General features: G+C 37.3%; 1 protein-coding gene across 1 annotated transcript; it reads right to left on the reverse strand.

The window, feature by feature from the left end:
- Nucleotides 1-267: 267 nt before the first annotated feature.
- On the reverse strand, nucleotides 268-24,736 carry LOC139146055 (titin homolog). The gene is made up of 9 exons (XM_070717506.1): nucleotides 24,448-24,736; nucleotides 9,753-10,089; nucleotides 9,071-9,541; nucleotides 8,838-8,957; nucleotides 7,751-8,005; nucleotides 6,045-6,524; nucleotides 4,673-5,911; nucleotides 3,149-3,457; nucleotides 268-1,980 (listed from the first exon to the last, which is right to left on the reverse strand). Exons 2-9 carry the CDS (start codon nucleotides 10,087-10,089, stop codon nucleotides 1,160-1,162), a joined length of 4,032 nt encoding a protein of 1,343 aa, XP_070573607.1. The 5' UTR covers nucleotides 24,448-24,736; the 3' UTR covers nucleotides 268-1,159.
- Between the last annotated feature and the right edge of the window lie 464 nt (nucleotides 24,737-25,200).

Raw genomic sequence — 25,200 nt, forward strand, 5'->3', positions numbered from 1 at the left:
TGTTGACATGATTGACATGACATTATGTTTTTGTAAACAAATCACACTTGATTTCTTTACACTTCTTGTCAAAGAAAATCAATTCAACCATGAAAATGTGTCAAAAATGACCACATTTAAACAACCCATGCTCAGGAGACAATTGGCAAAGTCAAAATATTTCTATTCCAAAATATCAGCTCTAAATTTAAGACATCAGTGGTAATTGTTTTTGAAATTTCATGCAAACATAGGTGGCATGAAGCACGTATATATATTTTTATTTAAATGGAATATGTTACATTAAATATTTTGCCACATTTTGACAGGTTTTCACTCACAAAAAATGTTCTTCACCCTCTGTTCCTCCTGTTTGTAAAACGTTTAAACTTCTGACATTTCACATTTGTAACACTTATAATGAGAAGTAAAACGGCAGTCATGTTTGCCTACACTGTACAGTGATTTTGTATTGGGTTTCCTATGTTTGCGAGGCATTTCTTCTGATTGGTTACCCTTCCGGCATTATTCCAGTCAACATTTACTGTTTATATGGGATATAAAACCATGAAATTACAAAGTGCAAGACTTCCTTTTTAGCGACAGCCATTGAATTCCATGTAAAAGAAGGGAAAATTCATGTCAATGCAGCAGCTTGGAATTTTATGAATCAGTGGTGATATTTTACCTTGTGACAAACATGTGTCAGACAAGGAAGTTTATTCATTTGTAGCGACTCATTAGTATTCAATTTGGCTAAACAGGCCAGGCAACCAAACATTATTTCAAATTATCCTTTTTTTCTCTTTATTTCAATTTTGCAGAGATGGAGGTTGGTCGTTGGTAGAACTCAACAAAATGTTCATGCATATTGCTTATTGACATAGACAGCTGCTCTTGATCTAAATTTGTATATGCTACACAGAAATGTACCCACTGCATTTTCTCTACCTATATTTTCTGATTTCATGTGGCCACAGGTCTTCTTTCACTACAAAAATCTAAATAAAAATTGGAGAAAATTGTATCAATATATATGCTTGATATGTCAAGTTTGGTGTATCACAATAACGACATTCCATTTCTGGAGACAGGCACCTGCCAGTAGCTACAAGACAAATATACAGCACCTCAACAGTCTGCATAATTTTTATAAATGATGTCATCTTTGTTTGTCTGTCTACTGAGAAAAGACTACAATTTTATCCCCATGTTGTCCACTAACTGCAATCCTATCACCAGCAGGAGTCACTGCTATGTACAAGGGCCATCTCACTTCGTATTGAAATAGATTACAGATCCACTTTCCATCACTACTCCACTTAGCAATCCTATCATTGCCTTCATCACAAACATAAACATTATCATTGCCATCAACAGCAATGCTGTGTGCATTACCAAGCCAACCATCGCCACCACCATACTGACCATATTGGTACAGGTAATTGAAATCAGTATCAAAACACTTAATGCAGTGATTCCAATAGTCAGACACACTGATCACATCCCTACTGCTTGCAGCAATAAAGTAGGGGAAGTTAAATTTGGTTTTACCATGACCTTGACCACCAACTTCTGCAACAAACTGACCACCCTGGGTGTACTTAAGGATGCGGTGACCTATGACCTCTGTTACCAAAACAAACTCTCTCACAAGAGCTATGCACCAGGGTTTTGTGTCTTCAGGTAGATTGATTAATCTGATGATTTTATCATCTTGATTACAAACAACAACTTGTAAATTTTTGTCATCAAGGATGAAGTAGAAGTTGTCCTGAGAGACGGCAATAGATACTGGCCGAAATGGTTTCGTAAACTGACCACTAAAACTGCCTAAAACCTTATCACATGAATAGTCTGGATTCAATATGTGCACGATGTTGTTGTTTCTATCACACACGAAAAGTTGATCATTATGGAAAGCAAGTCCGCATACATTTTGGAATTGGAATTGGTCTTGCTCTTCTTGAATACCTTCCAGAACAATTTTAGACCAATACTCTGAAAAGTCAAAAGTAAAAATTTGATAAAGGTAGTCAATGTGAAGTAAGCACAATTAAAATCAGGCTTTCAACTCAAGATCTACTGATTTTCACTCTATAAAATTGAATCAACAGCTGTTTTGAGGCTCAAAAGTCAATAATTGATGCATGACCATATGTCACAGTACAAGTCTTGAAACAAATGCAGACGTTAGGGTTAGCTTAATATTTGGTAATATTTGGCCCATCTTCACGGATTGAAGATGGGCTCTTGTTCAGAATTAATATGAAACAAAAATTATGGTGACGGAAAATCAAGTTCAGCTGCTTCAGTAATTAATACATACATGTTTCTGTGGATTTTCAATTTTGCTGTCAACATCAGGTACATCATGGAGCTTATCAGACTGATGACTGTTTGGCGCCCATTATCCAAATCTGGCATATGTTAACTTTTGGTATTTGGATATATTTGGGATTGTCTTTTTCCCATTTGACAAATCAGTCTACAATTTTTTAAAGAGAATACAGTTTTTACAAGTTCTGCAAAACTGCCTTTATTTCTTTCAAATAAGTTGCATAGGTTAAGGAAAATTTGAAGCAAGATGTAGCGTTTGGTGTTACTACAGTAACCGATATTGATATGTGTGTTTGGGTACCAGATTGGTAACACCATGAACTAGGGTAAGTCAGTCTCTCCTGATGCAGAACACTTTTGACAATTTGGCAATCAAATTCATATTTGGTGGTACAATTACCGTCATGTACCGTGACATTTATGCACTATCCCTGTTTGTTTGTCACTTTTTATGTATACCCCCATACTGTTCATCATGTTTTAGTCCCTTTGATTCCACAACAGTAAATAGTGATGGTCTCCTAATGGTCCACCCTTCCTCTTTGCTTTTCATTCTTGTACATAGGAGTTTTTTCTTGTCCCGCCATTGTCACTGTAACCCCGTGGTGGGGTAGAGTAGCCATGCATCATTCAATGGTAATGTAGGTACCTAGTGCCAAAAGTGGCCTGTAGTTTTTACATTTGAAGGGTCATTTTGGTCTGCCCAACTTTCGGAGACACCAAAGAGCGCTTGACTTTCTAAAATCAAAGAATTATTCAGAAGAGCTGTTTAGATTCAGAAAGTCAAAATTCTAGAGTCATAAATTTAATTGAGACTGTTGATACTTACTTGATGAACATGCAGTATTCAGAGTAACTATTCCACCAGGCATCTCATCGAAGGACTCGGAATCAGTTGTCATCTCACTATCATCACTATCTGAACCACTTTGTCCCTCTACACTACCAGGAATCACTACACAAGCAGTCACCTCGTCAGCAAAAACAGAACCACTTGACAATTCTTCTCTACCAGTAGTAACTAAATCACTATGTCCATCTTTACCTCTCGGCATTACTGTACATGCAAAGCTCCTGTATTTACGACAGGGAAGACGTTTGAAGATCTTACTCAGAACACCTTCAGAATCTTCATTCACTGAGGATTGATCAGAAATCAGTGTCAACTGTGAAAAATATTCTGACCTATGATTTTGGCAAATGCAGGATTTATAATTTAAGATCACTTGTTCCAGAAATTTGATTAATATAAAGGAACCTCTCTCAGACTGCTATTGCTGATCTTTTCCTGTCCCTGTCAAAATAAATGGACCTGTCCCTCTCCCAGTGGATGGACTCTTTGCTTATCTTTCTGTGCTCCATACATGATCTATACAAGTCATACTATCCATAATATTGTACTCTATCCATAATTAAGCTAGTTTCTCAATGCATATATTAGTGTTGCGGCCAGTAATTTTAAATAAGGGAGACCGTGTCCCACCACTATTTATTTCAGGGTTATTTTGTACATAAGGTACAACATGCATTTTTGTAAGACAAAGTTCATGTTATTTAATATCAAAATAGTGTCACAAAACAAAATTTAAGCGACCAGGACTGCATTGTTATGCTTTATTTTCAGGCAAGTAATTGTTACAGTATACCATATCTGATGCTAATCAGAGTTCAGGCCGACTAAACACAAGTTATATGAAATGCAGCGTTATAAATACGCCTGATCGCAGCTCTGAAACATAAATATGAGTTTCAAAATAATCACGCAAAACAAAGATCATAGTCAGTATCAGATATTACTTGAAGACTACACCAATTGAACACAGATGACTCATGGGTGCAACAGAGGTGACCCGCAGTATGTGAAAATACAGACAATGTGTTCTGTTTTGGGGACATTGTCACAAGGGTGCATTCTGGCTGCTACACTGATACATCCTGTAACTCTGCTCTGATATGTGTTTGCTAATATTCACCTAGATCTGTCATTGACATTACATTATAAAACGAATTATAAGCAGTGTGATCTATGGGCAACTTTGAAACTCTATTGACTCCCCCATTTCCCTTGTACTCGAGATAATTTTTACAAAATAGTATTCAGTAAGTACTATAAGGTTGACTCAGAGAATTTTAGAAAATTTAACTCCATCAAGCAATATTTAGAATTGTACAGGCTAAAGCAGCTAAAATCTAACTTATTTATGCACAGAACAGCTTTCCACAATGAACTTAACTGAAAGAGATCAGAAATCATGAATATTAGAGGGCACAGCCTGAATAAGAAATGACTTGATTAAATTCTATAAACAATAGTTATCACTTCCAATAAGAAAAGCCGTACATTAAAACTTACCTCTCACGTTTTCAGTTTCTGCATTATTTAGTTCCTCTTTCTCAACTATTCTTTTCTCTCTTAGAAATGTTGTTGGTGATTCCTTTCTCCAAATTTCTTTCCTAATCATTTCAGATTCTGCTACTGAAACTGCCTGCATTTCGATCCCTTCTCGGCCATTCATTTCAGGTTGTCTTGGTGTGACTGTATCTATATCACTTCCTTTATTGCAGCTTATATCCCCTTGTGTTGGTGTGGCTGTCTCCAGCTCACTTCCCTCCCTGGCAGTCATCTCAGGTTGTGTTGATGTTGCTGCCTCCATCTGACTTCCCTCCCTGCAAGTCATCTCAGGTTGTGTTGATGTGGATGCCTCCTTGACTTTTCCATCCCTATGTGTTGGTGAGGCTGTCTCAATCTCAGTTCTATCCCTGGCAGTCATCTCAGGTTGTGTTGATATTGCTGTCGCGCTCGCGTTTCCATCCCTGCCAGTCATCCCAAGTTGTTTTTGTGTAGCTGTCGCCATCTCAATTCCATCCCTGTCAGTCATCTCAGGTTGTGTTGGTGTGGCTGTGTCCATCTCACTTCCCTCCCTGCCAGTCATCTCAGGTTGTGTTGATGTGGCTGTCTCCATCTCACTTCCCTCCCTGCCAGTCATCTCAGGTTGTGTTGATGTGGCTATCTCTATCTCACTTCCATCGCTGACAGTCATCTTAGGTTGTGTTGGTGTGGCTGTCTCCATCTCACTTCCCTCCCTGCCAGTCATCTCAGGTTGTGTTGATGTGGCTGTCTCCATCTCACTTCCATCGCTGACATTCATCTTAGGTTGTGTTGGTGTGGCTGTCTCCCTCTCAATTCCATCACTATCAGTCATCTCAGCTTGCGTTGAGATTGCTGGCTCCATCTTCCTTTTATCACTGGTAGTCATTTCTGGTTTTGCTGATGTGGCTGTCTCTACCTCACGCCTATCCTTGGCAGACACCTCATGTTGTGTTTGGGATGCTGTCTCCACCCCACGTCCGTACCTGCCAGTCATCTTAGGTTGTGTTGGTGTGGCTGTCTCCATCTCACTTCCCTCCCTGCCAGTCATCTCAGGTTGTGTCGGTGTGGCTGTCTCCATCTCACTTCTATCCCTGATGGTCATCTCAGGTTGTGTTGGTTTGCCTTTCCTCATCTCACTTCCATCTCTATCAGCTGTCTCAGGTTGTGATGGTTTGGTCATTGTTTTCCTACCACCTTCACTGTCTTGTTGGAATTTGATCACTGACAAAAAATAGATACTTTGAGTTAATTTTTTTCTTGCTATACTTTAAGTTTCAGTTGCTTTATAATATGTAAAACATTAGCCCCATCAATGTTCTTTATGCTTCTGAGCATGAATAATGGAAAAGGTCACCTTTAATATCTCCTCTGTCTTTGGAATATATTCCAGTTTTGATGTCTTCGAGTACTTGTCGTCTGAGCTCTGTCTGAGTCTGTTCAAAGTCCAAACGCTTTGCATGGAGGTCATTGATCACCTCATTTTTTTGTTCTAGTTCAGATGAATATTTCTTTCTCAGAGAATCTATTCCAACACGTTGTCTGATAGACGTCTCTTTAGTTCTATCTAACTTTTCTGTCAATTCTATAATCTTCTTTTCCACAATAGCCTTTTCCTGTCTAGATTTAGCCAGCTGATTCTGTACAACTGACTTTTGAATGTCTATGTCTGAATATTTCTCACTTATTAGTGCTAACAGCCGGTCTGCTTTGTACTCTGAAATTTTTATGTCGCTAATTTGATACGGAAGTAAACTTCTAGCAACTAAACTGACATTTTCGTCGGTTGCTGGTTGAGAAAGGAGTTGTCCATCTGTAAAGAGTTGATCCTCAAGCTCTGCAAGAAAAGGCAAAAGACAACTGCATGTAAGTGAAGAGTTTTCTGTAAGCGTTCTTGGGAGCCACTCTACGGTATGACATATAAAGATTCCATTAACTCCTTGAAAGAATATTAAATCCAAAATGATATATCACTGTTGAAATTTTGAAAAAAACATGTTGGGTGTAATACTTTGTAAAGCGTTTGTTTGCTTACCTACATGTATCAGTATTACTTGCCAGTTAATACTAAATTGTACTTTTGGAACTATTCGTAGTTTACTACGAAATGAAATTTTCAATGCTCATCGTGGTTGCATTGGGAGAAGTGTTGCTCCATTCATAAATACAGCAAATAGAATATTCACTATAAGGAGACAACTTCCATTCCACCTTTTTCCCTAATTACAGGGACAATAAAATGTATGCTTAATGAAAGGCGTCATCATTATACATCATAATCCATTAAACGTCAAAAATCATCTCATATTGAAGAATAACATTTTGAGAATGCTAAAGAAAGCCTGGCTGAGACACATTAGAAGAGAAAGACTTACGTGATCTGTTATATGATATGTTATATGTAGTCAATCAGTATTTCTTGTAATATCAATGCCAACAGTACAAGAAATGTACTCAAAGTAATTTGAACTTAGCCTCGAGCATTTCTTCTGAAACTCATGAATTTTATTTTCGATTGATAAAAAACACGGACAGAAGTGTTTATATGGGAAAGTAAAAGATAAGGGTCTTAAAAGTTTTAAAGGACCAAATATCAAACACAAAATTGACCCAGATTCAGGACTTTACAAACCAGTTTGATAGTTTCAACATTTATGGTTTTTAGTTCAATGAAAACGAAATAGTGACTTGATAGCCATGAGGAAAACCTCTGTATATTTGCATAGAATTACCGATTGGAACTAATTTGGGACAAATGTTTCAAAAGTGTTAGGTGCCGTAAAGCTGAATGTTTCAACATTACAAATTACCCATTAAGCAAGTGTATTGTTTTAAAAAGCAGATGGGCTTACATTTATTTGCACATTAAACCGACATTACTTCACTGTCAAATTATCGCAAAATTAGTTCCAATCGTGTTCTTTAATAACTCCTGTGAATTATGCATCTCTTCAGATAATGCAGACAACTACCGGTAAATTTGAACAATCTGCCATTGTAAACATATAAAAGTTTAATGTCAACTGAATCTTTATGGATGATCAAAAAAGCAGAAATTGTTACCTTGAGTATCATGGTCCTGACTTATTGCATCAGTCAATAGATACCTTGAAATACCCAGTAGTCCTAAGACTTCGTGTCTAGAGGATAGGATATGTTGAACCCTTTCTGTCATTGTAACCATCACTTTGAATATATCAAACTGCTTCCCTTTAAGTCTGATACACGTCTCAGCTTTGAACAGTGTACGTACAGTGGATGACTTGATATTATGATCATGATGAAGTCCTATCAGCAACAACTTCACTGGATCTTTATCTGCAAACAAAATAAATATCAGGTATTAAAAGGGGTAAGTTAAAGGTATATTTTCACCTGTTCCAATTTTGCCACACTTTATGATATTTGTACGAGTCATGATTATGTGTGCACCAGATGCTAGGTATTAAGATTTACAACCTGGAATGCAATTGAAAAGCTATGGGACTGTGCATTTTGTAGAATAAGTACAAGTTTTAATGGTTCATGTACAAAATAGGTGACTGAAATATTTCAGCTATTTAGAGAGAAATTATGATGATTTTATAGTGTCACAACCAAACCAGCAAAGATAGTACTTACTCTGTCCAAGGTCATCCTGTGCAGTGTCTGTCATTTTTTCTTCAATACATGTTTCTCCAACCTTAAAAAATACAAACGTTACTTATCTTATATTTGCTTGATGAAGACGTTCAATCTTGCCCTATGACAGTAGACAGCAATTTTTGTCAAATATAATATTTATCGGATGACAGTCGTCCATCCTTATTCTATGATTCATGTTGCACAGCCATAAATTCAAACGGTCAACGAAGTTTGGATATGAGTAATGGTGAAGTGTAATTGTTACCACATCAATCTTCATGGATGTATGTCAAGCAGAATTAAGTCAAACAGAAAATTTCAATTCCTTAGATAAAGAATTTTACTGTAAATTTGTTTATTTCAGCACAAGGTGTACTAAGCTGATAAAAGAAGGGACAAGAGATCCTAGTTTCTTTCTATATCGCGGTAATTTTTAAACATGAAAAGCATTAAATTCTAATTCACTCTAAACCATACCATTCGAACATGTTTTTTGCACTACCTGCCATTACAGGGAGTGTCTTACTTGTAGCTTGGTGATATAGAATCATGATTTTACTCACTTCAAAACGTACCTGGATTTCATCGACAGTGTCTTCTGTCAGGACATCATAGATTCTCATTGGTTGAATTCCACCACAATCTCCTGAAAGAAAGTGAATGATACAATGAGTTAAGACAAAATAATTCTCTAAATCGACATATCCCGTCATATCACAAACGTTCTATACAAGTAATTTCTTGCTTCATCATACTTACTTTTAATGAAGAAAAGCTCAATTTCTTCCAACTTCTTTTGGTCGTACATCGCCTTCAGTTGCAATGTTATTCCTACTTTGGCAGAAATCATTCTCATTTCATCTGTTATAAGTAGTGGCTCCAATGCCTTGGCCAGACTCCCGCATCTACAGGTCTGCTTTAACCTGTACATATTATGAAGTGTGAGAAGCTTTAACAAGATTGTTAAGGCCTTGGCTGTTAAAGATAATGTTACCACATCACCAAGATTTTTCTTGCAGACTTTCTTTAGTCCTTGATAGCGGTCCTTATCAGCTATTAATTCTCCTATCCAGTTGGTAAGTGCCTGTTTACAGTCTTTCCATGCATCCTTGAGTTCGTTCATCTCTTCATCCATCTGTTCCTGTCTTTGATGTGTTGACATGGCTTGTAGCTCACTGAGACGTTTGTCATAAACGGTGTCATCCAGTCCTATGTGTACAGCTACGGAGTCTGTTAATATGTCAATTAAAACAGAACTCTTAATTATATGAGAAAAGTGGGCGTGTCATTGTAATGTGTAAAATGTTTTCTCCAAAATGGAACTGACGCTAAGAATATTGGTAACGTATCAATATTCTACAATGTGTCAGTATTTATAGGTTAAGTATTCATTTCTTTTGTACAGACAAAATCTCTGTTCTTTAGAATGCCGTTTACTTACCTTTGCTACTTTGTTCTTTTTCAGACATTTTGAATTTTCCAGATTTACTGACCACTTCAGATCGTGGCTGCGTAAGTTCCACACATGCACTGATCCCTTCTTTTCCTGTCGAATGTGTAGATATGGTTTTCTGTGACTCTTTCCGTTCAGGTTCAACGTTGACCATAGTCTCTTCCAGCGTTTGATTGCTTATCTGTGTTTCTCGAGTTATTTCTACATCTATGGACTCAGGTTGTGTTAGCGTAGTTGTCTGCATCCCAGGATTCTCATCCATCGCCATTATCACAGTTTGCCATGTTTGTGAGTTTTGCATCTCGTATTCTTCCTTTACCATCATCTGAAAGTGGACAGCAATGTAATTGTGTTTAGTAATAATAATAATAATAATAATAATAATGTTTATCCCAAAAACAACTGAAGATCAAATGCAAATTTACAGTGATTCGATTACACACGAGGAGGAAAAGGAGTGCGGAAAATAGTTGTCCAGCAACTAATCGAGTCCGCCTCCAGCCTCATTAACATATTTGGACAAAAGAATGTGAGCAAGCTGTTCCTCGGAAACACACGTAATTACACACGTTTAGTTAGCCCCGAAAAATAGTTTGATTGACATCTTTGGATCTCTCGATCTCGATTAACTGTGTCGCCCCTTCAACACATTCACATTAAAAATTCTAGTCTAGGAGAAAATATAAGCATTTTACAGTTCTGAAAAGTTATCTTATTGTCATCATCTTGGTGAGAATCATCACTGCGTGCAAACTTTGTCGTTTATGGTATCGGCTAATTACCTAACATATCAAACAATAGCCGACACTACATACAATTACTTTGGTATGAAAATAATCTAACAGAACAATACAGTAGTCTAGATATTGGGATGGCAATCTTTTGATCGGGACAACGATTTCACAAATGGTCAGCGTAAATTAACACAATGCCAGCAACATTCAACTTATGTTCGAAAGCTCTACTATGTCACACATCTTGATTTAGACTCGCAAAAAAGGCCGAAGATAAACAACAAATAGGTATTGGTATTAGATGTCTGCCATTACACGAAACAAAAAATATACATCATCCAATGGCAACATTCAATAACTCATATCTGGAAAATCATAGTATAATACTAAAAACGCATTCCGAACTAATTTCGGAAAATCCAACCAAATTTCGGAATTTCCTTTTAATTTCAAATTTTCTTACCAGATATTAATGTCACTATAATACTGAAAATAATTGTATGATAACTTTCCACATAAGATGAATCGTAACCCAAAAAATGCCCTTTTAAAATTCATTATCACTAAAAATTCAGCTGAATTTTGAATGAACAGGTTGTTCAGTAAAAAAATTCAGCTGAATTTTTGGATGAACACCTTGTTCAGTAAAATATTCAGTTGAATTTTCAGACCAGCATATTGTTCAGTAAAAAATTATCTAATTTTTTAAAAATCGACTGAAATTTTCAGCTGAATGGAATTTCCTAACAATTTCTAAAACATCAGCTAAATTTTCGTCTAAAAACAAGATATGCAGCTGATTTTTCAGATAATATCTAAAAATCCAGTTGATTATTCTGTTGGCATCACCAGAATTTTTCTGCCGTGGAAAATCAGCTGAAAAATCAGATGAATTTCGACAGATTAATGTGATCCACAAAACATTCAGCTGAATTTTTCGCTGATCACATACATTTGGAACGGTGTGGCACAAATTCGGGAATAGCGATGTGTTTCTGGTAACACACGCCCCTCTCGGGGTAATAGACGGGCGCTATAGCCCTCATGACCAGGAAATAGGTGTTTACTATAGCTAGCTGCTGTCCATCTATACGCATGCATCATTGATGAAACGTTTTATTTTAAGAGTGAGTATTTCAAGGTAGGGTACTAGCTTTTTTGCTACTTATTGTTTTTAATCCATCAAAGTTTAGCTATGTCATAAATAAAGAAAGGACAGAATAGTAACAACAGGTTATAACGATGTTACAATAATTGTCAACATAAAATGAACAGATGTGGGATTCCGCCTGTTTTCGCTTTCTTTATCAAACAAATCACACTGTACAGTGCTTTTATACCGTCGAGATAGTTTATGTGTGTTTAACCTATCAATTCATAAAGGTGGCATACCTTAATGTCTTTGAACTGAATTTGATCAAAATCAGGTCTGACATGTTTGAATCACAGATGAATCACAGATGGAGTGAACCCAAAATCTCGAAAACATAATTTCAACCGAACGACAACACCATATCCTCTATGCATCGCAGAAATAACTGGCATGTTTATGAAGCCAACATCATAATCATCATTATCGAAACCAGTAACCGTGATTGCACCGAGGTTATAAAGTGATTGATGGATGGATTGATAGATATGGATGAGATGCAATCCGTAATCTAACCACCTTCCCACTTCTCGCTTGATAAAGCCTGACAAAATGTAGGTATATCGGACTGATTGGATTCATGCCAACAAAATACCGTTCCAATGGAGGAAATCGAGTCTGATTTGTGTTTTGTGTCACTCATGCATACAAATGTACACTCTTTTTTTTTTGTCGTGTACCCATATTGGTCACAGGTGGTCTGACCTAAAAACTACTTTCAATTAGGTTACACAAACATACTACTTATCAAACAACCCAAAGCATTTTAATAAATGAACAACGTTGCAGTCAAAATGCAAACCATGATGCCAAAACAAAGTTTTCAAATTCTTCAGACGAGGTCGTCTTCGTGACGTTGAGCACCAAATCAGAACGCTTCGGCCCAAACTAAACTGCGGGCACACTTTACATCCTATTCCCACCATATTCCTTTGTTCAGATTAAATATTGACAGGTTTCTGTCCTGCAAACTATCATATAGCTATCAGCAGTGGCAATTGTACGAGTTCTTTCATATCTTGGACGATTTGTCGACTCTATTACATTGATTTTAACTAAGTAATGGGGAATGCATATTTTGATGCTCACTAATTTGTAAGTCTTATTGTACTATCTAATTGATAAGATTGTCTGGTCGTGCATAGCCTCAATTTAGTAAATTTGATCTTTCTGTTAAGTGATTTTTTGAGGGGGCTCTCTTTTGTTTCTATTGCGTTCAATTTTTCGTGTGGTGATTTCTTGTCGTTTTAATGCTAATGAAGGGTTGAACCTTAAACGTCCACGTTTTTATCTTCCGCCTCACAACTAGTGCTTTTATAGTCTGCTGGTCGATTCGTATTACGAGCTTGCGTCACATCCATCTTCTCTCTATCTCTCTTACATTATTTAAAACTTTTCTCTGGCCTCGGTTAGTAATTAAGTGTTTGGCCAACTTTTGAGAAAACATAAGGAAATATTTGTATCTTGCATGCTTATTGCATTCCAAGAAGACTCTATGTAGCCAATAGGTGGAGTAGTGTAGTGCATTTTGAAAGCCTTCAAATTTGTTTCGCTACGCAATAATGAAAGAAAAATACTCGGCACCATATTATATAAACGTTTGTCAAGAATATAGATTTTACTTAATAAACTTTTAACTTATGTATTAATAAATTAAAAACTACAATAGGTTTCAGGACTTTCTTGCATAAGTGTATAAGCTTGAATCACTAAAAATAAGTTCTCGAAAAACCAAGTGTTCGGGTGCACTTACGAATTTCTTTGTCGTTCAGAGTTTCGTTTTACCGTTCAGGAAATGACTTCTACGGTATATGTGTTCCATCCATAGAAAACAATTTAAGCTTTCCCTTCAGCTAAATTGTACCAATAGAATATTTTTCACATTCCTGACAGCCGGCAAGTTTATACGGTGACTTTATTTTCTAATAGTAGTGAGTCAATTACCTGAATCAGCTATTTTACACAAACATGGAGGCTTTTTTGGACATGGCAAATCCATGCAGCAACCAGCATACACAGATCAAAATCGTCTTTTATGAGGAATATAAACCAGCACTATCCGTGTCCGCGAGATTTATTCTTGTTGAAGACATCCAACGATCATATCATTTATGGTCGTAAATTACTGTCTGACAGTCTTTGACCTTCACGTGTGGTTTGTGTGTGCGTCTACATTTCAAATTTACCTTGGTGTTAAAGTGATAGTGTTCCAGTGTTTGTTTGACCGACAATTTTACCGCAAGTGTTTATACAAGGGAGCTAGTATCGGCTTTGTCTCTGTCTCTCCGTCAGTCTGCCCGTACGTTTGTGATTTCCGAACAGATATTAAAAAAACGTCAATAAGATTCAATTGTAATTAGATGTAAAGGTTTATCGTTACTGCGTTCAATGAACTGAAATGACCTGGACTGATGAAGGCCTGTTAATCGGTGTTAATACGTGTATTTACTGATTTCTGTCGTCTATGGTTGACGATGACTATCCTAAATTTGACAAAATTTGGTCTTTAGCTTAGAGGTCATGACTTCATCGCTTGTTGAGATGATTATTACTTGCTTGTCTGTTCTTTTTATGTTTTTCCTTCGTGTTGATAAAAAATGCTCTAAAGCAGACTGTTTGTCTGACATGTTTCAAGTGCGGATAAAATGTGCTTCAGGCAGTACTCGCCTCGAAATTGAAAGACTTCAACTTTTCGCTCAAAGTTTTCGTTAGGAAACTTTAATCGTTTCCCTTTGGACATACAGAGTAAAAATCAGGGATCACCAACAACCGAATAATATTTTATACGAGCGAAACAAATTATCGAATATTTCCAGGCACTTGAAAGCCAACATGGCCGTAATTCCTGTGTTAACAAAAATAAGAAGATGAAAACTGTATCTACTTAATGAGCTTCACAATGACCCCTACAAGAGGTGGGCTTTACTATTGCAAAAGTTATATCTGTCCCCAAGGCGTTTTCTACCTTAAGCATAACTTATGTTAGATTCGTTGAAATGGTGAAATATGCACTGTTGTAGGCCAATTTTCTCCAGATATCATTTTTTCCGTAACAACTTTCCCTTGGATAGCTTTGAAATTTGACATGCTGTCTTTTGGAATGACTTCATCCCGATGGTGAAAAACTTCGCATGTAATTTTTGGGGGCCAGTTATTTTTAATTTTGGTCAACTCTTTTATTTCTCGAAAACTTTTGTCACAATAGCTTTCATTTTGATTTGTATATTACAAGGCTGTTAATTACATTTGAAGAGGCTAGCTCTCGTTTTCTCATTTCTTATCAGGACATTTCTTTCTGAAACACGTGACCATGTTCAGTTCATAACTAGCGTCGTAGACTGGTTGCATTGGTTCACAACAAACAGAAAATCTGGTATGAACTCTGACCCACCTGTGTGAAATCGCAGCTTGAGTATTGAAACAGTTTTCTTCAATGAATGTACTGGATTTTTCAATGCTGTAGTGCATAAACATTTGTCAAAACCCACGTTGTTGGTAATAAAACAAAAGCATAACATAAACAGCCTTACATCGTAATCTACTTCTCTATATAAAAGATGGAGAAAAAAATGTGGATTTTTAATTCTGCAAGTTATTCGTACATTTTTGAAAGTTTATCTTGCTTGGGTGCAGGAGACCCACCGCTGTGATGAAAGATCTAGGCCAGCGGTCAGACAGTGCTATTGGTTCTTCTGGTCGGCAGTTTTTTTTTTTTTTCATTTTTGATTCATACTCTGGACTGAGTCATAATATATCAACACTGTCCATTGTACTTTATGAAATATTCTGCATGATTTTGTTGGATTTATCAAAAAGCAAACATTACAGCGTTGCCGCCCATACGCTCTACATATCGGGTGATCGAGTTAAAGCAACATGTTGCGTGTTACGACACAAAAGGGGCTATCTCTAGTACCATGGGACAAATTGGATACTCCACGCGATTTGCCATGAACCTAGCCTTGTATTTGCCAATTTTCTCATTTAGTGTCCGTAATCTGTTTATAAGAGTACCCATAGTGTTGGGATTGGGAAATATGGGGATTTGCTTGTTTTGGATGGGGATTTCTTGATAGTCTTGGCCCGGGGTGGGGATTTCTTGATAGTCTTGGCCTCGGGGGTGGGGATCTCGATAAATTCCTAAAGAATATTTCCAACCACAAGGTAAAACCGGTGTTTAGGATATGGATTGCTACGTTATCAAACTTTATGCACATATTACATTGTTTGTACGAGATTCAACCACCGACGATAGAAGCCTGCTGCCTCAACAGAAACAGGAAAACGCAGCGGTCTCGTAAAATGCTTTCCTGTAATTTCAATTTCCGATAAAAGCTAGCGATAGCTTGTCGTTTTCGCAATGATCTAATACAAAGTTGAATTTGACCGTCACATTGTATTTGTGGCATAAATGTTAATTTTACTTTCTTATCAGCAACTTTATGAACATTAATTTTCTTCAGAATTTCTGGTGAAATGAGTGTTTGCAATTTTATTGTTCGTGTGTCAATTAATATCTCTATACTGTGGCTGTAAATGTACGTCTTCGATTTTGCGGAAAAGCTCCCAGAATCTTCGCAGTGAGTCGTTTTAATCAGCGATGAAAACTGAGACATTAATTCATATATCAACTATTGGACAATCAACGATCAAATTTGGTAATGGTATCCACTGACGCGTTCACAAGCTGCTCTCTTTCAAATGAAACGCTCTGAGTGCAGTTTATACGTGAAGGTTTGTTACGGAGTTGGGGTGAAGTGATCTCTAACACTCGGTCAGCCATCACGTAGTAACAGATTGGTGCTGTGCCACAAATCTTTAAATTAGGACGATACCTGTGTTTGAAGGTGAGTCAGGGACAGTGCTTCGTTCTGAACAGAGGCCTGAAATCACGTGTCAATGGAACATTGGGGGTTAAGATTAGCTACAGGGAGAAGTACGAATTTCACGTAATCCTTTGATGATATGTCCGATAATCAACTGTATAATGAACCTCTATTAAAGTTCCATACGATTACAGACAAACACACAGTGTATGGTCAAGTGGTCAGAGACTGCAATTAAGTACAGAGAATGGAGGCCATTGATAAAAATCACAAATGTTTATTCGAAATATCACATAGCTGGAACATTCCATAGTGAAGGTGTTTGTCTTTTACATCGCAAAACTGCCATTGAAACACAGACCCTTCAAAAACCGTGATTGAAATGACTAAAGCTGTGATACACTTTAGTCGTGTTCCTTTGAGAGTGCGAGTGTGTTTCTTATCGATGTATATCACATCGGTGTCCCTTTGATGACCGCGTAACTTTGACGTGGGAACGACAGGATGCTTCGATCGCTGATAAGGTATATTTGCCAATTAAGAAATGTGTCAAATCTCGGTACCATTAACTATAGAGCCTGGATTCTTGTCCCAGAGTTAGGGCAGTACCATTTGATTGGGGGGGGGGGGAGATGGAGGATTTTTGGGAAAAAAAATGTGTCGGCAGGTGAAGAAGAACAAAATATTATCAAGTAATATCTTGAGAGAAAATATGATCATGGCAAACCACAGAATAAAAAAATTGTTACAAAATTTGGGAAATCTGACTCTCTCATTCTCTCATTTTCTGGACGTGCACCGCCTGGGGCGCTAACACTTTCAAAATATACTTGAGGAAATCCATGTCTTTTTGCCGGTATTCGTGTAATCGCACAACAAAATTAGCTCAAAACTCGTTTCACAAAAGGCTTTTGTTGTATGCTACGTCCTGGCAAACATATTTCATATTTTATGTTGCAATGTTCTCCGTGGACTTATTCAGTATAGTAAAAAATTAAGACACATTACAAGATTCATTACACTATCTTTGTTTTACACAATTTCTGTCCTCTTATTTAATGTCGTCTGTCCTGTGCTCACGTAGAATACTACTTGTTATTTTTAGAAGTGTAGTTGTTAACCAGTGACATGTTATTAACTCAACCGCATATTAAAAAACTGGTAATCACGAAAGAAAATGCATTGCTTCCACATGTTGAAAAAATTGATGCAAGACAGACAATAGAAAAAAATTGCTGCCACAATGGCGGGAAAAATTGTTGCCATACCCATTTCCCCCAGCGCCCCCCCCCCCCGAAATCAAATGGTTCTCCCCTAACGTTCCTAAATGCTGACGTAACGGACTAATTACGTATTCATTGCCGATTAGAGGAAAAGTCTCGATCATGTAAATTTGCCAATTGCTTTCCGACTAAATGACCAAAGATTAACTTACTCGATCGACTCGACTCGACACGTCAGTAAAATACCTCCAGCATGTACCCGGTGTTCTATCGCACACAAAATTTCCAATTCTTAAAAATAATGTCACTTGACAAAATGAAACAAAATTCATCGGTAGGAGGGGCTGGTGTGAAGCAGTGTACCCTTGATCTGAGTTATTCCGATATTGACGGATTCACTTACTACCAGTCCCAAAGACAATACAGTCAATGTGTTGATTGTTCTGCCGATACGTTTAGATACGGCATTAGCTTTTCAACCTGACTGCCGGGACTGCTAACGCAATGTGGTGTCGTCTTAACAAGCGTCTAAAGAATGTACTTATATTTCATATTTCCATCTTGAAAGCTTTGTGCTACCTCATGACACTCTGCTTGGCAATCTCTTCAACAATTATCGTAAACTCACTCAAATAAACGCCACCGATGATTTCCCTCCGATGCAATTAGACTTCAAATTATACTTTTTGATTTATAAAGGTGCCAGCTTCGATGGAAATTCACATCTATTCATAAATCATTGAAATTAATGCGCTACAGGTCAGGTTTATGAATCTTTATGACAGGGTCGAGAATTTAATTCCATTTTGCTGGTACATAAAATTTTGCTCTGTTTTGGATATACAGTTCTCGAAACTCTCAACAGATTTAATATAGGACAAAGCGACCACTGACCATTTTGAATTTCACTTTGACTCGATCTGTCACAACTTTTATTCTGGATTACGAAAGAGATTGGTTTAAAATCCCTTCCTTGGAAGTAGAGTAAAAGTTCAACACCTTGGGTTTCGAGACACGTATTGCCTTACATGTACAAACAAATAGACTCCTCGTTACAATGTCTCAACAACAGGCAGTAAGAACTGAAAAGAGTCAGTAAAAAGATAATTATCATGGGGGGGGGGGGGGCTCATCTAGACAAACTGACGTTGGGATTGCATATTCTCAGAAGCCAAGTTTATGGTGTAACACTTAATAAGTATAGGAAATAGCACAAAGTGGAGTTGTTTTATAATGGACACCTCACTTTTTGGTGAGAAGCTTGTAAAACTTCGCGAGGGTCGAGTGCTTTTTACGACTTATACCACGAATAATTTCATTTGCAATATAAAGTTGATCTTAACGACCACGTAAATGACAACACAGCAAGCAACAATCTAACTAATTTACACACGAGTCAGTGTTGGCGTGAGAGGAAACATCTGCAGTATGAGGAATATCTTTGTTCGGATTGGTCTATTAAAAAGAACACCTGGTTGTATTAAAATACATGTAGAAGTGGAAAGTTCTCCGTTTTATCGGAGTCGAAACTCTCGTGAAGGTTGAAGTGATATACTTTTCTGACATTTCGGAAAGTGAATATAACATACCAGTCAACATCACAGTGTTACGGTGACGTTATCCTGTATGTTTTCCAATTTAACATTTTCCAGTTTGATAGTTCCCATAGATCAAGACTTGCAGGAAGATTTTCAAACCTAAAAAGTTGAACTGCCATGTTTTGTCCAGCCAGTTAGGGTACAGAAGTGAGTTATGATTCAACATTCATGAGTACCAAGAAATATTAGGTGTCGAGGTGTGGGATTCTGGGATCGCAAAAGAAATCAATGTATAACTTGTTCAGTGACGAGTAGTGAAATATGTACATCATGTTTTGCTCTCACTGTCGATATTGAAGCAAGTGAGTCATGTGTACGGTTTTTGTCTACGTAGAAACTGTAGTTTCGATTGATAATAACTAATGTACATGCTGCGATATTTTTATTTGTGTAGAGCATCTTTTGAAAAATATGGCCATAAACAAGTGAATTTTATATTTGCCCTAAAATGTTCTTTGTGTGCTTCTACGCAACTTATTGTGATGCATTACTTATTCATGTACAGATTAGTACACCGCCAGACGTTTCAGTTAAAACCGAAACTTCTCTCGATAAACTAATAATTTTATCCAGAAAAGTGTTGGGTTTACTGTTTAACATATGAATAAAAGTGTGGCGGGTACTACTTTGGATGAGAAAAAAAGGACTACAGTGGATTTGGGGGATTCAATGAACGACAAAAACAGGATCACGTGGCCAAGAGTGGTATGATATATGGAAAGTTTCCTAATTGGTTACAAACAATACAAATGATTCTCTGAAGGTTGTGGAAAGTTGCACCTGATGGACCAGCTGACATCTCCGGCTATTGACATCTACGTTCAATAGATCTCAATGTACTGACATCTACGATTAAGTGATCTTTCAGACAACTAACATTCAAATGCCTTGATATAGACCTGGATGCAACTCTCGGTACAGAGTCCTTGTTCGGTTTTTCTGACATGTTGGACAAATTTGTCACCGAGGTGAGTCACAAGGAAAGTTATTCCCGACATGATTTGAGTGTGTTTCTGTGTGTGTATCTCTGTCTTGGTATCTGTCTATGTGTGATTGTCAGTGTGCGATTGTGTTTGTCTAAGTGTGTTATTGAATCTGGGCCGTGTACAGCGGGCATGCGCAAATATATCACCATCATAGTGGGTAAATATCAAACCGTCTTTAAGAGATGGCGAGTGACCTTCCGGTCTTGTCTACCTTTGCTGCGCTAAGCGCTGATGCAATAGACCCTTGTTCAACACCTGACACAATTACTTGTTCATCAGTTCTTCTTGGCAGCTAATCTCGCCATCATAAGAATCATTAAATTTGGGACACACAGAATAGTAAGGAGGGCGTGGACTGATGTCGCAACAAAAATACTCAGCTTTATCTGTCGATCAAATTCGTCGACTTTACAGGCATATTGCAGTAACCGGTGGACCATTTTGATACTCGGCAGGCGGGGAAGGGGTCTGGATTATTGCCACTTAAGACTTTTAACTAAGAATTTGTATTTTCGACATGCGAATTCTAGCAACTTTTTTCACTTGCTCTTTCAGAGGAATCTTTTTTTCAGGAGTGCTTTATCTGTCCGACTAAAACCGTCACAGCATACGCGTGCCTTAAATTTCAACATTTCCTGTTCTCTTGTATGAGATGCTGTTCTTTACATGGCATGAAAGAAATACGTGAATTGGCAAAGAAATGTACAGCAGCACAGGTCGACATGGAACAAGGCAGACAGCGTATCTGTTTCAGGAAACTGAAAAGTTCGAAAGAGGATGGAAGCCAACTTTACTGCAGCAAGACTTCTGATGAGAAAAAAGAAGTCATCGTGGCATCAATCTGTACAATACCACTGACAGTGATTAAGTTTTTTTTCTGGGTAGTATTCCCGGGCTGGTTAGTTTGTTTCTGTGTTCCTGTGTGTAATACGCTAATCTAATGTAGCAAAAACCCTCTTAGGATTTGAAAGACAACACAATGAACAGAGGGGGTAGAATTATATACACTGAAATGACAAACTTAATCCAATTACTAAGGGATGGTTAGAGAGCGTTGAACCCTTCCTGATACAGAAAATTTGAGAAACATTAGACATAAAAATTGTGTCATTTAGTGGTCATTGTGAGTGTTTAAAACAAGTAATTTTATGAAGACTTACAATTATATTAAACAAAATGATTCCCATTATTACCTTGTCAACAGAGGTATTCAGTGTATATCCTTAAAATTATAAAAAAAGTTTTTATTTGACACTGCAACTGACACGCCGAAACTTCTTCAGCAATTTTTGTTAATGAAAAGAAATAACCAAACTATAGTTTTTGAACGTCTATTGGCTACAGACGTGTTTTGGTATTTCTGATTTTTCAAAAGTTTATAGGGTAAACGTCTTTAAGTTTGGGGTTATTCATTTTGGAGTGTAGCTTCTGTTTTAGATGTTAACAGATGTGTCGTACGATAATCATTAAAGAATTACAATAAGACAATTTAAGATGGTCTATTTGAAGGCAAATTCTTGCAGCCTTGTCTAACCCTCATCAATTGCATTGCAAATATTTTGCTTGAAATTGAAAAGAGAAGTTCTGGAAATATTTAGTATGGGGATGGTTGCGGCAACGCCTTTACGTGCAACAGATACTTTTGTTGACTAGTCACACCTTGCATATCATTGTACAAAGCAATGGATACAGAATATCCAGTGCAGGCAATGGGGACAAGCTCTTCAAAATATTTTCAGGTATGAGGATGAGAAACTGTAGCAGAACCTTAATTTACTTACTGTGTCAAATTGAAAAACTGGCTATTTGTAAAACAACAGCCCAGGTGTTAGTTAAAATATTAATAATAACAGGACGTTAAAGAAATGAAAGGTAGGTGTGCTGAAAGTGGGGATATTAAAAAAATAGGGCGCTTGAAGGACGCGTCGGAAATGAAAGGTGGTATCAAATGAGGTGCCAGCGCACAGAAAATGAAAGTATTAACTGAAAGTAACTATCGGTGGCTGATTTTTTTACTTCAAGTCTACTGGGATTTTTTTGCTGCCAATCTTGGCCGTACGTTTTGTTTCTAGAGGCAGCCTCTTGGAATCTGTTTTTCAAAATGTCCCCCCCCCCCCAAGGATATAAAGTGGTCCACCCTTAAATTACCTGCATAAATTGTTAGCCTTTGTCTGTCCCGAGAAACCATGGAGTAGTGCTCAGGCTGGTGAATGAGGTACGACATTGAGTGTCACTGAACAAGTCATACAATACGAGAGTGGAAGTCAGTCCTACACTTGGAACACGTGAAGGCTGTTACTGCTCTGTCTACAGAATGTTACCAGTGTAGATGAAATTTCTCTAATGAAATGTAATTAACATTCAAATTTCTTTACTCGTTTAACTACTTTGCATGGATCAATTTAACGACTTAGGAATATGCAGCCAATTCGAAATCAGCAAAACGGACAAAATATCTTTACAGAGTCAACAATGACGGCATTGAATTCAAATTTACAGACCATATTTTATAATCTTGAGCTTGTATCAATACCTGTGACAGGTTGATCCCGGATGGTGTGCTATCGTGCTTTTCAAGGGTCATATATTGTAATACAGCATCGCAATGCGTGTACCGGTATTTGAGAGCACAATACAATCAACAAAATCTGAATAGAATGTATTGAACTTTATACAACGATGCTCAGTTAGTACGGCTGGAGCTGATCAGAGTTTGAAGTTGCCGAAATTGTCATGAAGTTTTAGTAGCAGCTATTTTTCTCACAAAAGCCTGTTAGACCTTGGTATGAACATGCTTTACATTTCCATATACGCAATAATTTAATGTTGACTTGTATGGCCTTATAGTGAAAATGAACATGATAGAGTGTTTTTTAAACATGTCCAACTGTAACCTTAATATAAGGTAATAACAAGAGTATGATTAAATAAATTTTTAGGTCACATTGTTTGAGGTTTTTATTCTGAAGAGCGACATGCTTGCTAAAAATTATTCACTCAAATTTGGTCAAGACAAATATGTCCCCAATCTCCCAAGTACAGAATCGCACAAAAATTTTTCGTTTTATGTACAGCCCTGGACGGGACACTAACACATAAACATACACACGGACAGAGTGCCCTTATCATCAGCTGTATTTGACCGTGTATACGTGAAGTAAATGAACTAATCGCACAGAAATAATTACAATTGCTCATGGAAATGCATTCCTTACATAGAGTGGTAGAGCCTCCAAAATGTATCAGAGGGACGTAGCTTCGAATTAATGTCTGGTTTAGAGTAGATGTAAGTGAGATTCTAGATTAATATTCACCTTTCCTTCTACTCCCAATTACTGACACCGCCTCCTCAAGTATGACTGAACTCCCAATTACAGACATCTCCCTCCCCAAGTATGACTGTACTCCCAATTACAGACATCCCCCTCCCCAAGTATGACTGAACTCCCAATTACTGACACCCCCCTTCCCAAGTATGACTGAACTCCCAGTTACAGACATCCCCTCCCCAAGTATGACTGAACTCCCAATTACTGACACCCCCTCCCAAGTATGAATTAACTCCCAATTACTGACATCCCCCCTCCCCAAGTATGACTGAATACTTTCAGACTTTCATGTCACCGCCTTCATTCACGACAAAGGCGTTATAAATTTTACGTGTACGACATCACCCCTAACTTCAATTTCTAAGTTGAGTGATAGTTTCATTCTCATCATAGAAAATGATCTTGAACTACGCAATGAATGATGACAATACAACTCCACTGTCAATCAAGACTGAGCAAAAGACTCTGAACAGATGTATTTGATCATCATGACGATCAACATGGTGGAGATGGAGAGAAAAAAAGATTTATCAAATCATGGTGGAAAAAACCCATATTCTTTGAATATCTTTCAAGTACACGGCCAATTTCTTCTGAAGGGGGCTAACTTAAGTATAATATCTAGCGAATATAGCAAGCCAATTGAAATGATTCAGGCCAAGAAAACAAGTTGACCTGAGTGGAACCAAGATGCGTTGTATATCAAGAAACTTGATTCGTAGAAACTCATTCAAAATTTGTGTGTTAACAATTATCGAATTTGATTTGAAAAAACTTTTTCTGGTGTATAGATGTCAATACGACTGATTTCAAAAAAGAATTAGTAAGAATACTTACCTTGGATTGTGTTTGTCTATCTCGTTAATGTAAGCCCTTCAATGATTGTTGAGAGAGTCTTGAGTCCCATACACAGCTGATCGAATTCCAAAAGAAATGTAACTAGATCAGTGTTGTGTGTCACCTTGGGTCAAATGTTAAATTGTCACATGAACCGTGCGTGCTAAACTCTGCGATATCATACTGCTCCTTGATGGATGTGATTTGATATGAATTAAAGAGTGTTTGGCTTTGGTTTACATCACATGTTCTCGTTAAAACGTTTTCTTCTGTACGTTACATATTACCTGCGTAAACTTTGCCATCCACTACCTTCCCTTTCTCGTCACATTGGTCACGTTATTGTTCAAATTACAATGTATGAACACTAAAATTGTACAGTTGGCTTGGTGATATCGTTCCATATTTTATGGCATGAATTAAAAGTAAGTGACACTATTAAGGTCAACAGTAAAGTTCAATGTCAAGTACGTCTCTACAAGCATTTGCAGGGTCCGCTGGATTCTACATTCGAGAAGCAAGATTTATTGCAATTAAAGTGATTGCCGGACATTAAATAGAGAAACCGAGCAAATCGATGAACACTAAAAGTGACTGACAGCTGTTGACAAAACCCCCTAAATTTAGAAATAGTAACAGTTGTATAGGTACAGCTGCGTAAGTGTTTGGTAAATTATGGCCGTGTTTTTGACAGTTTATATTTGATGAATGTTCCGACCAGCCATAAATTATTCTGGTCATATTTGCATTGTC

The sequence above is a fragment of the Ptychodera flava genome, chromosome 1, assembly GCF_041260155.1.
Source record: "Ptychodera flava strain L36383 chromosome 1, AS_Pfla_20210202, whole genome shotgun sequence".
Taxonomy (NCBI): Eukaryota; Metazoa; Hemichordata; class Enteropneusta; family Ptychoderidae; genus Ptychodera; species Ptychodera flava.

Coding starts and splice junctions, on each gene's coding strand:
- LOC139146055 (XM_070717506.1), bottom strand. CDS start 10,089: ATGATGGTAAAGGAAGAATACGAGATGCAAAACTCACAAACATGGCAA. Junction 9,542..9,752: donor AAAAGAACAAAGTAGCAAAG/GTAAGTAAACGG, acceptor ACATATTAACAG/ACTCCGTAGCTGTACACATA. Junction 6,525..7,750: donor TCAGGACCATGATACTCAAG/GTAACAATTTCT, acceptor CTTTTCTTGCAG/AGCTTGAGGATCAACTCTTT.